The sequence below is a fragment of the Marmota monax genome, unplaced genomic scaffold, assembly GCF_021218885.2.
Source record: "Marmota monax isolate L192 unplaced genomic scaffold, Marmota_monax_Labrador192_F-V1.1 WCK01_AAM20220418_F8-fsc00003, whole genome shotgun sequence".
In the NCBI taxonomy this organism is placed as follows: domain Eukaryota; kingdom Metazoa; phylum Chordata; class Mammalia; order Rodentia; family Sciuridae; genus Marmota; species Marmota monax.
In genome coordinates, this window is record NW_026694084.1 from 8672329 (window position 1) to 8687933 (window position 15605).

At 35.7% G+C, this 15605-nt stretch overlaps 1 protein-coding gene across 3 annotated transcripts in view; it reads right to left on the reverse strand.

The window, feature by feature from the left end:
- Positions 1 to 15605, reverse strand: part of Rgs22 (regulator of G protein signaling 22) — a 110288-nt gene that overhangs the window by 59922 nt on the left and 34761 nt on the right. For all 3 annotated transcript variants that reach the window (XM_046465007.2, XM_046465008.2, XM_058585641.1), the window contains exons 8-14: positions 14608 to 15214; positions 13017 to 13178; positions 9905 to 10079; positions 5315 to 5448; positions 3671 to 3785; positions 1975 to 2100; positions 1007 to 1108 (exon numbers count right to left, since the gene is read on the reverse strand). In XM_046465007.2, coding sequence (XP_046320963.1) covers positions 1007 to 1108; positions 1975 to 2100; positions 3671 to 3785; positions 5315 to 5448; positions 9905 to 10079; positions 13017 to 13178; positions 14608 to 15214 — 1421 coding nt within the window. The remainder of the gene's footprint in view (positions 1 to 1006; positions 1109 to 1974; positions 2101 to 3670; positions 3786 to 5314; positions 5449 to 9904; positions 10080 to 13016; positions 13179 to 14607; positions 15215 to 15605) is intronic.

Sequence of the window (15605 nt, forward strand, 5' to 3'; positions counted from 1 at the left end):
GTCCTGAATAAGATTATGAAATGATGAATAAAATGATGAAGCTGGTTTCCTCAGTAGTGTTTGGGGGGAGGTATTCTGGAATGGGCTATTCTGGGTTATAAGAATCACTTAAGTGGGGGTTGGGGAGGTGGCTCAAGCGGTAGCACGCTCGCCTGGCATGCGTGCGGCCCGGGTTCAATCCTCAGCACCACATACAAACAGAGATGTTGTGTCCGGTGAAAACTAAAAAATAAATATTAAAAAAATTCTCTCTCTCTCTAAAAAAAAAAAAAAAAAAAAAAAAAAATCACTTAAGTAATCAACAGATATAGAAGTGATGAGCAGTTTTCCAGGCTTAGAGACCTCTCTTCATAAAAAGATCAGAAGAGCCCAAGAATAAAAAAAACAAAAGGATAAGTCAGCTTGAGTCATAATTCTGTTCCCTTTCCTGCCTCCCCGCCAAAGAAGCCATTTTCTCTGTCCCCCTTTCCAGAATCTTCTGTTCTTCCTTCTCTGTGAGACTTCAGGGTGGTCTTGAAACCACCCTGTGAATGTGTGCCTCACAGGGTGTGTAGCACAGAAGCCCAGGAGGCTGAGGGGCCTGGTGCAGCCAGCAGTGGAGGTATGAAGGAGGCTCAGAGAACACTGGTCAGCGACTCCTGGTCACTCCGGTGACTCATTACAAGTCCTCTCTCAGGGTTTTCTTTTAAATCTCCCATAGTCAAAACAAAAAGGTATAAGTTAGAGGGGAGAAAAAAAGGATGAGATGTTCTTTATTGGAAGAACAAGTAGTTGGCAGCAAAGGGAAAACAGAACAAACCAAATAAAATAGATAAAACTGAAAACCCACAAATCAGATTACAAGACAATATTCTGCTGACATTTAAATAAAGTAATCCCCTGGCTACAATTTAACTGCTGCCTTTTTGCCTATAATCCCAGATTTCTCTTGTTTGAGGCTGGACACAATTTTTATTTCTCTGTGTACTTAGAGCTTCACATGGACCCAGCATTATTTACTACTTACTTGTGCTTGCTTGCATACTTTAAAAGGCTGAAGTGTTTCTTGGTAGAAAAGCTGATGATAAGCTTGTAGGTCAAACCAAAAGTACACACAGTTCTTCCACAACTGCAGATGGAAAAAGAACATAAACAAGGATCAACCAATTATTAAAGCTCTACAAAGCTCTAATTTCAAATATAAATCATTGTTTAGTTCCTTGCTGTTACCATAAATCAGGTTCAATATATGGTAGTTTTAATCATTTATCACAAACTGGCAATATGCAAAATATTTATTGGTATTGTCATTGGGACATTATATTTTTTTGCATGTATGCCTCTCACATAATTAGTCATTAAAATAGCAAGTGTTCTAGTTAAAGAGTAACCACATGTTTCTGGCATGCAACCAAAATCTGAAGGTATTTTGATAGGAGCAAATGTATATTATAGCAGAACCAAACATTATTCTAATAATTGAGCCAGTGAAATAATTTTGCCTTTACTCATTGTAATTTGTAGAATTATTAAAAATTAAAGGATTGAGGGCTGGGGCTTTAGCTCAGTGGTAGAGCGCTTGCCTAGCATGTGTGACTCCCTGGTTCGATACTCAGCACCACATAAAAATAAATAAAATAAAGGTCCATCAACAACTAAAAAAATATATATATATTTTAAATTAAAGGATTGATAGAAATCTACTCTAAAATATATTACACTGAGATGAAATTATATGAGAATAAACCAGTGTTAGTAATGCAAGCCAATCTTGGTCTATCTGTATTTTACTTTTCTTTATAATCTTAGTAGAGTAGTAAACCAAAGAGAATTATAATTGAGATGTTTAAATGTTTACTAAATATAAAATATTGACTTTCTTACCAGAGATGGGAATTTTACCATCAAATATATTTACTTGAGCACTGAATTGTTTTAATTCCACTTATTTTTAAATGGAGCAAAATTATAAAATTTTAAATAATTCTTTTCTACCTTGTTTCCTGAATCCTCGCAGAATTTAGTAAAGAAAAATCCAGCTCTGTTTTCTACATACAAAGATTGCAACAAATTTTCCATGTCGTATCCTCCTAGGGCATCAATATTTGCTATGGTTTTAACCTAGATAACAAAACAGAAATCTATCATCCTCCCAAAAGCATTGTAATGTTTAATAGCATTGTACAAGTGGGTTTCCTAAGTTCTGCCAGCCTGTCATTTTCCCACTGTACTATGTTATTTTGTTTTGTACTATACATATCATTAATGCAGTCTATTTGCATATGACTGTTATAAGATTCATTTATGGAGCCAACTATAGCAGCAAAATTCATTCTTTTATAAGCCAATCTGATTTCAAACTTGATATCTTAAGTGACTTCCCGACCTCAGTTGTTCACATTTTTCAGGCACAGTGATGGCATTTGAGAAGTCTTCCAAATCTCTGTTGGTGGCCTATTCTTTCCTACTTATTTACTGTTATTTTAGCCTTGAGGTGCTGCTATTATAGCTACAAGAGGATATAAAAAGAACTATCTTCAAGGCCTCTCAGTGCTGCTCATTATCTGTCCTTAGGGAGTCCCTCTTTGGACAGTGCCACCCCGCATAGGTCATGGCCTACAGAGTGTAAAAGGCAATATAAGTTCTCATAAAACTCTGCTGTTTATGGCTTCTCTGCCAACAATGCTAGCAACACTAATGCCATCCTTGAAACATGGAGAGCTATTTCTCCAAACACAAGAATGACTCCAGAATATGAGAGGGCATATGCTATTTGCATGAACTCTGTTATTTGTTCTGTGGAACTCAGATTTCTTTATAATCTTAAGTGGAGTGTGAAAAAATTTAGGGTTTAATTAAGGCTCTTGCTCTCTATTGTATTGTCTCTCTACCTTTTTAACTGCCTGCCAAACAAATTCCAAGATAAGAATTTGATGTTTTATGATGTTTAACTATTAGCATTCCAAACTAAAAAAAAATAATTACTTTAGTAGGAAAAACAATCCTAATTAAAAACAAAGGAGAACTATTTGCTAAAAATAGAATAAAGTTACACAAAATTACAGCTAAGTGTTGAGACTATATTGGGGCTTCTGAGGTTTCTACTTAAAGCATAATACTAATGAAATCTTCATCTAGAACAGGTGCATTAAATCCATGTCGTAAAGGTAGCTGTACTCTGGGAATACTCTGCCTTTTAAAATTTTTATATTTCCATGGGGCTGAGGTTGTGGCTCAGCAGTAGAGCGTTCGCCTAGCACGCGCAAGGCCCTGGGTTCAATCCTCAGCACCACATAAAGAAAACAAATAAATAAAATAAAGGTATTGTGTTCAACTACAACTAAAAAATAAATATTAAAAATATTTTTTATATTTCCAAAACCTAACTTCAAATATTATTTAATCAACACTTAAGAATTTAAAAATACTAAAGGGTGCTATTTTATGTCTGAGGTGTCATCATACCCAAACCAGAACAAATAGTTTTTATAATAAGTGAAACATGAAACTTACTTACAAAAGGAAACATAGAGGACAGGAGAATTTTTTTATGAAAATCCTTTGTCAAGGAAAAAATAAAATGTGTTGCTTAGTAGAGAAAAATATGGTGAATCAATAAAAAAATTTTCTAACATCAAGGGATACTGACCAATGAGAGAGAAAGAAGATTTCCAGTCCTCAAAATACGTACCTTAGGTTCTTCTGTATAAGCAAATCTTGTATCCAGCTGGGGCTTCAGACATTCAGAAATGTCAGTAAAAGATGTTAAACGAATAACTTTGCTGCTTTCTGATATGTGCATTGACCTAAATTATTGGGATCAGAACCAATTGATCAACAAATTTTGTGCACAATTGGTATATATGGCACCAAAGAACTTCCTCAAAATGATAGAGAATCTGTGAAAAAGATATAACTAACATCATACTTAATAGTGAAAGGTTGAATGCTTTTCCCTAAAATTGGGAACAAGGCAAGGATGTCTGTTGTTCTTCTTCTACTGAGCACTGTACTGGAGGGTCTAGCTAAGGCAATTAGAGAAGAAAAATAAATAACAGGTAACCTGATTGAAAGAAAAAAATTAAAACTATATTCATTTTCAGATAATGTGCAAAATCCATTAAAAATCTACTGGAATAAGTTCAATAAGGTCACAGGATACAAGATAAATATACAAAAATATAAATAAACAAACTGTATTCTGTAGACTATCAATGAAAAATCCAAAAATGAAATTAAGAAAACATTTCCAGGGGCTGGGGTTGTGGCTCAGTGGTAGAGAGTTTGCCTAGCATGTGTGAGGCCCTGGGTTCGATCCTCAGCACCACATAAAGATAGGTAAATAAAATTAAAGGTTAAAGGTACTGTTATCCATCTACAACTACAAAAAATATTTTAAAAAAAGAAAAAGAAAACATTTCCATTTGAAACAGCCTCAAAAAAAGAACCCCCCCAAAAAATATTTAGGAACAGCTTTAACGGAAACATTCTCTCCTAAATGTAGTGACTTTAACTATTACTCTGACTCATTCAACTCATTATATCCAAATTTTTTTAAAGCTGCTTTTTTTTAATATTTATTTTTTAGGTGTAGATATATCCAAATTTTTAAAAAGGGTAATATATGGAATATTACACAGCGATTAAAGAAACGTGCTGTAGATACTGGCAACAACTTGGATAGATCTCAAGGAAATTAAGAGTAAAAAAATCAATCTCAAAGGTTGCATTCTTCACAATCCCATTTATATAACATTCTTGAAGTGACAAAATTATAGAGTTGGAGAACAACTTAGTGGTTGTCAGTGGCTGGAGGAAGGGGAAGGAAGGCAAGTGATTGTAAGTATTAAATGGTAGTTCAAGAGATCCTTGTGATGGAACTGTTTTGTAACTAAAAAAAAAAATTTTTAAAAGACCAATAATCCCATTGGAAATAAAGAACAATAAAAAAGGTAAGTATGTTAACAAGCCTAAATTGATAAAATAATATGCTATATTAAACAATGACAATATTGGAAAGTCTTATGAGTTCTTAAATTTGAGAAACATAAATTATTGAATAGGATAGAAGGCAATCTTCTCTGGGAAGTCCTTATTGTACAGCTCATGACAGGTCAGAGATTGGAGGTAGCATCTCTTTAAAATTACTAACATGTGGAATTACACAATTAATTTAGAGTCTATATATGAAGTATAAACCTTTAATACATATCAACTGAAATATAAGAACCCACATAAAATCAATGTACTGGTTTTCAGTTTCTACTTAATTTTTAAATTCTTCAAAATCTTACCATTGTATGAAAGCACTTGACACACACAAAATTTCACCTACCCTTTCTCAATCCCATCATCCTTTGAAGAAACTAGATACAAAGATTCATTCTTCAAAGGCTTCTGAGTTGCTGTTTTTACTCTAGGTAATTTCTTGGCAGATTTAGGAAGTTGTAATAAACTGAAGTCCTCTTTCTAAAAGTGGTAAGAGAATGAACAAAATCAAAAGTGAGCAAAATGGGAAAAAAAGGAGAGAATAAAACATCATTCTGTACACAGACCTCAAATTTCTTTTGATCACTAGAGGACTTTTCTTTCACCGTACACCCTACCATGTTTCTTACTAAAATGGAAATTTTCTCCTTCCCCAATTCCCAGTTTTATGCAACCCGCAGAGTGAAATGCCATTACAAGTTAGATTTAAGGAAAGAAAAGAATAGTCAAAAAATTGTATGTCCTGACTCTACTGCTGTGAAAGTAGAATCTGCTGAAGGAAGCAACTGACAGGAACTTTTCTTTGTTCTATATTGAATATGTTTGGGGTGGGGGATATTGCATGGCAGGAAAATAAAACAAAGATACCCTTTGGCCCTGGAGAAGGAACATGCATCTTAATAGCACTTCCATTTTCGGACATTTTATTTTTATGGTTATTGTTCCCATTCTTAAAGTTCTTTATGGTAGCTGGGTGCAGATGGTGCACACCTATAATCCCAGTTACTAGGGAGGCTGAGGCAGAAGGATCACAAGTTCTAGGACTGCCTGGGCAATTTAGCAAGACCCTGTCTCAAAAAAACAAAAAATGAAAAAGGATGAGGATGTAGCTTAGTGGTAGAGCACCCCTGGGTTTAATCCCCAGTGACACACACATACACTCTCTCACTTTCTCTCTCTCTCTATCTCTCTCTCTCTCTCTCTCTCTCTCTCTCTCTCTCACACACACACACACACACACACACACACACACGCTTTATGGTAAAAGTTAACAATTTAAATCTAGAATATAAATAACTAAATGTACAAATGGAGGAAAAAGAAACAACTGAGTATAGGGTATACATAGGCATACCATTATGTACCACTTAAAAACTGTCTATGAAGATGACGACACACACAGAAGACTACTGATGATGTTAAAAGAAATAATCAATATAAAAGTAGAAATGCACTAAAATGAAAATTCCATAAGATGCCTATGAGAAAATAAATAATAATTACATAGAAGGAGGTAATATCAGAAATGATTTGTCTCCTATTTCCAAATTTATAGTAGTTTTATTATTTTTATAATTTGAAAAACAAACAAATTTTTCTAATGTGTTAACTTCTATTAGATTACTATATATAATCCAAACAGGATTATATTTGTGATATTTTATATCCAGAACTATAAAGTATATATATATATACACTCTACATACCTAACAACTACTAATAATTTTTAAGAATTCTACAAGCAAAATTAGTTGCCTAAGTATGTTCTACATATAGATTCCTAGATATCAGGGCTCCTAATCTCCTTTAGTAATCCAGAACACAGCATGACATTAATCAACAAACACTCAATAAAAGAAAGTCCCCATAGGAAGTTGGGCTTAAGTAAGAGTGGTCCACTTTATGCTTTAAATATAGCCCTTACTGCTCTGCCACTGCAACTTATTTTTAAAAGGGACAAGTAGCTTTTTCCGTTCCTCCCTAATCTCTCCCCTACCCTAATCTCTGGGGAAACAGGACTACCTTTCTTCCCCAGGTAGGCAGATGTATCTGTCCTTGAGTACACAATCCCCACAGGAAGGAAGTAATCCAGACTTTGGGGAGGGCAATTAAAAGTAAATTACCACTCCAACAGAGAACACATGGAAGGTAGCTTTTGAATCATCTCTTTAAAGCCCCCTGTTCTTGCTGATGGGCAGAATCACAGCCTTTGGGACTGGAGTCCCCTGTGTTTCTCCCTTGCTAGCAAAGCAAAAAAACCTTTTTTCTTTTTTCCCAAAACTGTGCCTTTGTTACTAGATTAGCAATGGGAACAAAGACCAAGCTTTCAGTGATACTTACAGTTAAACATAGAAAAGTAATTGAATTTATAGAAAAAGAAAATAGAAATGTGGTTTCCAGGAGGGGAGGGAGAGTAGGGGGCATTGTCTCCAATGGGTGTACAGCCAGACTTGCAAGATGCAAAGCCTGGCACTCTGTTCCACAAAGGTGGACAGCCACGACTCAGCAAACTGTACACTTAAACATAGCAGAGATGATGTCATGCCATGTGCTTTTTACCATACACAACGCACACACAAATTATAGTGTATCATACAGAGAGAAGCCCAAGTTAAGAGTTTTTGAGCTTGCTGGCTTGGGTGGAAGCTAGAACAGGGATAGGGGTGGGCGGGGGTGGGAACATCAACAAGAGGGCAAGTAGAATTGAGGAAGAAGGTGGAGGAAGAAACTGTACCATGACTCTGATGGTGGTTATACATTGTACACATTTGTCAAGGTTCACAGAACTATACACTGAAAAGGGCATCTTTTATTGTATAGGAATGATATCTTAATTTTTGAATGGGAAAAAAACGGCACTGAGTGCTTTCTACCAAGGAGAGAGCGTGAGATCAGAAAGCACTGTCCAGCTACAAAGTATCCAGGACAACAGATGGTGCTAATTCTCTGGAAGCCAAAGGCAACAGAGGAGAATCCATGTTTCTACCACTTTTTCACACAAGCTAATCTCTCTCCCTTCCTTTGGCAGTGTTCACTTATTCAAGGTCCTTTTCTTAACCACATCTTATTTTTTCTTTCCCCAGTACCTCTCCGTTTGAAGTTGTTGTTTATGCAAATGTTTGTATGCTCTCAGTGATGTGTTCCCTGAAGTCTGCCTCCAAGATGTGTGCTCACCTAGTGACTGGGTCGCTGAGTCACATGGGCGAACCAGCAGGAGTAATCAGTGGAGTGGCATACGGTATAGCCATAATATGCAAGGGAAGCCAGGAAGAAGTCAAAACAATGGATGAGCAAATACTTGTGCACTAAAGACACACTAACTCCCAATGTGGTCCCCCCAGAGCAGCCTCATGAGAGGCAGCTGTTTAGAAATGAAAGCCTTGGGCCCACCCCAGAGCTACTGAACCCTGATCTCTGTTGAAGACCAGGAATCTGTTTGAAGAGGTCTTTGGTGATGCTTAGTGTGCCAAAGCTTGAGAACCAACAGCCAGTAGCTGTGCTTCCCATACAAATCACCTGGGAATCTTATAAAAAGGCAGGTTCTAAACCATGGCCCTAGTATTCAAGGAGGGTTGAGAACCCTCCAAAGCAACTCCCTGATTTTTCAGTGACCCTGATGCATTCCAGATCAATTAAATCAGAATTTCTGAAAGTAGGATTCAGGCATTGGTATGTTTTAAAATTTCTCCATGGACAGAAGAATTGTAATGTCTCTCTAGCTCTAAAACACTATTTGTAGAAGTAAAACATTCAAAACCTCATTATACATCTTCCTGCCTTTAAAAATAAGATATCCTGAATATAAAGAAGAGGCTGTGTATAGTCAATGGCAGTCAACATTCTGCAATACCTTTAAAGCCAACTAAGATTAATTAGGCTTCTTATTATTGAAATGAAGATATAATTATTGCTTCTCTGTGCCAAAATACAAAGGACTATTTATTTATTCTATTTAAAGTCAGTTAATTTTTCTTCTCTTTTCAGATTTTCTCCTTATCTTCTATATATGCAGATAGACCCAATACTTTTATTTTTATGTGATGTTGAGGATTGAACTCAGTGCCTCACACGTGCTAAGCACTCTACCACTGAGTCACAGCCCCAGCCCTCCCTTTATCTTTTTATGCTGTCTTATTCTTCCTCAGATGATGGAAACTCACTGCCTGTAATTCTGCTGTTGCAACTTCCCATTCATTCTTTCAATTTATATTTACTAACCAGTAATTACATGTCAGGCCCTGTTTTCCGGCACTAGGGACACACAGGTAACAAAGAAAAATCCCTTATATTCTATAGGAGGTAAAATACAGTAAACAAACAGATCACATGGTCATAAGCACAAAAAAAGCAAAATAAGCAGGATGAAGGACACACACACAGATAGATGGATGTGTATGGTATTCTACATAAGTGTGCATACAGAAGAGTCAAGGATTAAGTGATATTTCAGCAGACATCTAAAGGAGATGGGGGAGGCCATGTGGACATTTGGAAGACAAGTGCTTCAAGCAAAGAGAACAGTAGGTGCAAAGCCCGAGGTTTTTACATGCTGTATCAAAGAGAAAAAAAAAAAGGGACCAGTGTGGTTAGGGTAGAGTAAGTTGGAGAAGAGGGTAGGAAACAGGGTCATCAGGAAGGCAGGGGCCTATATAGCTATACCAAGACTGGATTTTATTCTGAATGGGAGAGGAGGCCAATGGAGAGTTTGAGCATATGAGTGACATAATCATACATTTTAAAACGATCACTTTTGCTGCTTTGTAGGCTACAGATTGTAGATTTTCCCATTTCCTAACTGTGGCAGCATGTTCACTGGGACTCACCACCACACTGATAAAGCATGTGATAAAACCAATAGGAGGATCAGTGTACAACACTCAAGCATGGATATTTAACTGTAACCAGCAGAAACCAAAGAATAGACTGGACACCCTACCTGGACCTCAGTTATATGTGGAATGCAAGATTTAGGTCTTAATGGCAAGAGGGTTGCCATTTGTGGAAAAGGATCAATATCTTTCCTTGGTTTCTCTTGACGGAGGTGCCAGAATTTCAGTTCAGCTGTAGCATGTTTTGTTGAGGGTGAATGAGTAACACAAAATCTTGGTGCCCTGTTTATTGGAAAAACAAATTTAAGATTAGAGATATTAAGATTAAATTAGACAATAAGCCTCAAAAACAAAAGCCTACAAATAATCTTTAATCAACAATCAATCTTAATATATCCCTTTTCTAATAACTTCTATTCTTCTGCTCCCTAGCCTTAAAAAATATTTTTCTATATGTCAATTGCCTATGATTCTATTTGCTCATATAAAAAGGTAATGGTGCAAGAAAATATCATAAAATAATCTAAGTTATTATTTGCTTGATAAGAAAAAGAAACATGTATTGATGAAGGAAGATTTAAATAACATCTTCTAGTAAAATAAAAAACATACTGTGATCATTTTAAAGCAGTTCAGTATTTATAGTACCAATAAAAAATTGGTAGAATGGGGAATTAACATTTTTAGACATTATAAACATTTTTTGCAATGCTCAGATATGCTACTAAAGTAGGTTATGATTCAAGTTATCTATTTTCAAGATAGGAATTAATTTTACAACAATTTATATAATTAAAAGACCAATTCTACTGCAAGAAACTTAGGAAGAAGAATGTCTGGCACAATGTCAAGGCCACACTTAATTGGTTGGATATTCTGGTACTCAGTCTGTGGGTTAACTATTGTACATGAGGTTAACTCCAGCTGTCAAGGCCTGTGGCTAATTGGTTCTTGGACCAGGTTTTCCCTCAGATGCCACAGCCCAAGGACTAATTTTTATTCCATATTGCAGGACCTGGCAGAAACTTACTTCCCTTTATGATAGGAAGAAGGTATATATCTTCTCAGTGTGAACAAAGCAAGAGTGGAGGAGAATCCACAGTCCAAAAGTAGCTTAGAGTCAGGAAGCATCCCATGTAATCTCTGTGGTCATGGTCATTCTATCCTACATTTCAGAAGCTTTATTTAGCACACTTAGAGGTATCCAAAATTACTTCCTTTCACATGTCAATCAGTAAGTGGGCATATCCAGAAATGCCTTATCAAATACATCACACATCTGATGGCCAGGAAATGTAGGTGCTTCCATTTTATGATTCTTATCATTAAAGTATCTTGATTTGACTCCATAAATCCTTACTGCCCTTACCATTATAATTTTACACTCATTTCATTCACATAGCATTAATCTTTGATTAGCCATTATATGAATTCATCCAATAATATGGGCCATTTTGCAGTGAGTCCGAAACTAGTACTGTACTATTTTTGATGCTGCTATTGTATAAGTTCTTGTGTACATTTGTACATACCTTAATTCTCAAGTTCTTGTGAGTGGGAGAAATCTATTTACAGTGTACGTATGTGTGTATGAGTACTACTCAGAAATACAAAGCAACAAACTCTCGATACATACAACTTAGATATATCTCAAGACAATTGCATGAGTTTTTAAAAGCTAATGGCAAAAGATTACATACAATTTTATTTACTAGTGGTTTCCAGGAGTTAGGGATAAGGGGAGAGACAGAAGGTACGGGGTGGTTATAAGAGGGCACTACAAAGAAAGCTTGTGATATCCTAACTGTTCTGTATCTTGATTATGCTGGCACATGCATAGATATACAAAGTGATAAAGGAACTAAATACACACACAAATGAGTACATGTAGAACTGGTAATATGTAGAAAAGATGGACATATCCTATCAATATTAATCTCTTCACTGTGATATTGTACTATAATTATGCAAGGTGTTACCATTGGGAGAAACTGGATAAAAGTTCCATGTGAATATACAATTATCTCAAAACAAAAAATCTACGATTATCTCAAAACAAAAAGTGTAATTAAATAAAGGAAAATCTCCCCGTGTTGGTAATGTTTTATTAAGTTGGATCGTGTGTGCATATGTACCCACTATAGTATAATTCATACCTTTCTGTATGTCTTAAAATATCAAAGAATAAATTTTCTGAAGAAAAGAACAGAACATTACATATAGAAAAGTACAAAGCATGTACGTAATCTAGAATACTTAGGTGGGAGATGATGTCAGAGAAGTTGACAAGGAACAAATCATGATTACCTGATTTACTATTTTTTTTTTTTTTTTTTTTTTTGGTACCTGGGATTGAACTCAGGGGCACTCAATCACTGAGTCACATCCTCAGCCCTATTTTGTATTTTATTTAGAGACAAGATCTCACTGCACCTCACCATTGCTGAGGCTGGCTTTGAACTTGCAATTCTCCTGTCTTAGCCTCCAGAGCCACTGGCTTGTGCCACCACGCCCCTCCTGATTTGCTAATTTTTAAAAATATCTGAATTTTTCTTTGGGAAAAACAGTGAGATTTAAAGCAGAGAAATGACACAATCAGATCCAACAGTTACAATGTACACCATGCCGATCCTCAAACAGCACACATTTTAATCTATACTGTGTTTGTTCGCTTTTCCTTGCTACCAGTCCTTTGAGTCTCAAGTAAAATGTGCCCTCTTCTCTGTGCTAAGCAGGGACCACGTGGTGTGCATTCACCATATTTCCTATTATTTAATTTCACCTGTCCGTTCCTCTCACTGGACCATGACCCCTACCTAGTTGAACAGGTTTTATCCTTTATCCATGGCAAGCACTTGGCCTAAAGGAAATGCTCAAAAAATGTTCATTGAGATGATAAAACTGTAACATTAGTTTTATGTATACACACACACACATACACACACATACACCAATTTTATGGGATACTGATCATAAAAGAGTAAGGTGTAGAAGGATGTGCTCACAAAGTTAAAAGAAAACTTAAGTCCAATCTCATTATGGATTTAGTCACCCAAATATTCCAATTACTTAAAAGTTAAGTATTTTTAAGAGGGTTAAAGATTAATAATGTTATTTAAATTTCCATGCATTATAGGCCAATCTGACAAAAGGCATAACTCATAAAATAGCCTAAGAAAAGTGAAAGTAAAAAACTTCAATTCACATTATTTTTCTTACCAATACAGAAGTAAAGGTTTTAAAACCTCAGACTGAATATTTTTTAAATGTTCTTCAGTCCAGTGAGATCCATCTAACAGTTTAAATTTTGATAAGATTTCTGCAGAAAGGTAGCAATCTCCACTGCTCACTAGATAGCATTTTTTCATCTTCTCAAGATGTCTGAAATAAAACACATACCTACATATACACACATATTGACACAATATTCTATTAACCAAATGTGTTTCAGACAAATAATGGACTATCTCAAAACCAATATAGAAATACCACACATTTTTTATGGTGATACAAATATTTCTCACAGTTATGGGAATAACAGAAGGGCATCTGTGGGAGGCTGAATGGTTTTGCAAAGCTGTCCACATCCTGATCCCCAGAATTTGTTAATTTGTTACCTTACATGGTAAAAGAGGCTTTACAGATGTATTTAGATGAGGACTTTAAAGAGATTATTTTGGATTATCAGGGTCGTCCCAATGTAATGACAAGAGTCCTTTAAAAGAGGGAAGAAGGAGAGACAGTCATAAGATGTGAGGACAAATAGAGAGGTCAGGGGCAAGATGCCATGCTGATGGTTTTGAAGATGGAGGAAGAGGCCACAAACTCAGGAATGGAGGTGGCCTTTATAAATTAGAAAAGGCAAAGAAATGGATCTCCCCTCCCCCACCCAGAGCCTTCGGACCTCCAGAACTATAAGAGAATAAGTAAAATTTAGTTGCTTTAGGCCACAAAATTTAGGTAATTTTTTTGTGGCAATAATTGAAACAGTATTAATCCTGAAAAACCTATGTAGGTTACTTGCATGTAACTTCTGTGATATGTCTTGAAAAGTGTAATGACCTTCACTCCATAATCAGTCAGGTCACACTCCATAACCAATCATGGTGCCTCAGCTCTTAAAACATTAAAATAACTAGAATAATCCTATCATTCAGCATATACTCAGTCTAATCTTAATAGGAATTGCAATCTACTGTAGATAATCTGCTTCAGAGAAGATCAGGAAACTACAGTCAAAATAAGGACTTTCCTAAAATAGTGTCCTCTTAAAATTCTTAGACTTCCGGTAACCTACACTATATGGAGCTAACCTGAACCCCATTAGATCTCCAGGAGGCTTTCCAGTGGAGAGACTCATTCAGATATCCAGCTACTTGGAATCAGATCTAAGTTCATGCAATCTATTAACCAAGGAGGTTTTGCTAGGAACAGGCCCTTACAAACTGACATGAATAGCTCTACTATGCAAGTGTGCTTAAACAATTGATAAGTTTTTGTCTAAAACATTTAACATCATTGGAATGTTATAAAAACTTAAGTAGAAAATTTTAGAATAGTTCTAGAATTTATGGGATGAAACATTATGCAAACCCAAATCATTCTTATATTAGTACCTGAAAGCTATGAAAACAGAAAATTTGTGAAATCAAAATGTAGTATTATTATAAAAGAAATTTTATCATTATTCATTCCTCTAGAAGCGTAAGCTACATTTTTATATTTATTTCAGTCTTTCTACTTGTCTTAAATAACCCAAATATTCTAGAATTTGTTTTTGAAACTATTGAATAATAAAAAATAGAAGTACCTTTGATGTCTTCCAGGGTCCTTTAGAACTTTCAACCTTTCAATATCCATCCATAGCCACAAATACTTTTCCCCTAATGTGCCCTTCATAAATTTCTTAAATCTTTCAAACTCCTTTCTATTGCCAATGTCATAAGTTCTGTGAGACATACACCAGTCAGCCCTGCTCTCAGGTCCAATGCTCTCACTCGTTGAACTTGTTTTTTCTAATATCTCTTCTGACTTTTTTTCCTTTTCAGTTTGAACTGGTTCAGCTAAAACATTCTTGCCAAAGAAAGGATAAAAATAATCAGGAAACGACACTTGATCTACTTTGTCGAAATCTATATAGTCTGGGCTTTCTGTGAGAGGCTGGCCAGTAATTTGCTGAATGGCTGCTCTTAAAACAGAGTATATAAACAAGTTTAAAAATTCTTCACACGTTGAGAAGTGCAATGTCAACTTTTCATTAGCCGCATCCCGTTGCTTCTCAAGGTATACTCTCAGAAGAGCATGAGAGGGAGTATCTTTTAGAGATATAGACCCTTCCTCCTCTTCTTCAAATTCAGCGATTTTAGAGAGGCTTTTTTTGGTCCTGGGGTGAACTCCATCATCAAAGATAAAACTCTCTGTATTAAATGATAAAGTGTGGTTAAGTTAGATATGAGACAAAATTGATATTGTTACACAGATGTTATAGAGCCTGCATAGCAAATGACTTTATCACAGGGATGAGCACATGGACCAGTATTTTCAGAAGGGTTCTGAAGCCACATTTGGAACCAGTAGGGGAAAAAACTGCCAACAGTTGCCTTCCTTGTCTTCCTTGAACATGGCAAGGGAGGCAGATGGACTAAATATTTGATACTCCTAACACAGAGAATATTCAAAAAGACATTGTATGCTTTTAAAATTTAATATTTCAGACTGATATAGAATGACAAACATAAAGACCAAATCTATTAGAAAAGTAGAAAGATGTATATTAAATAATTATATGTGCATGTTGTGTAACAAAGG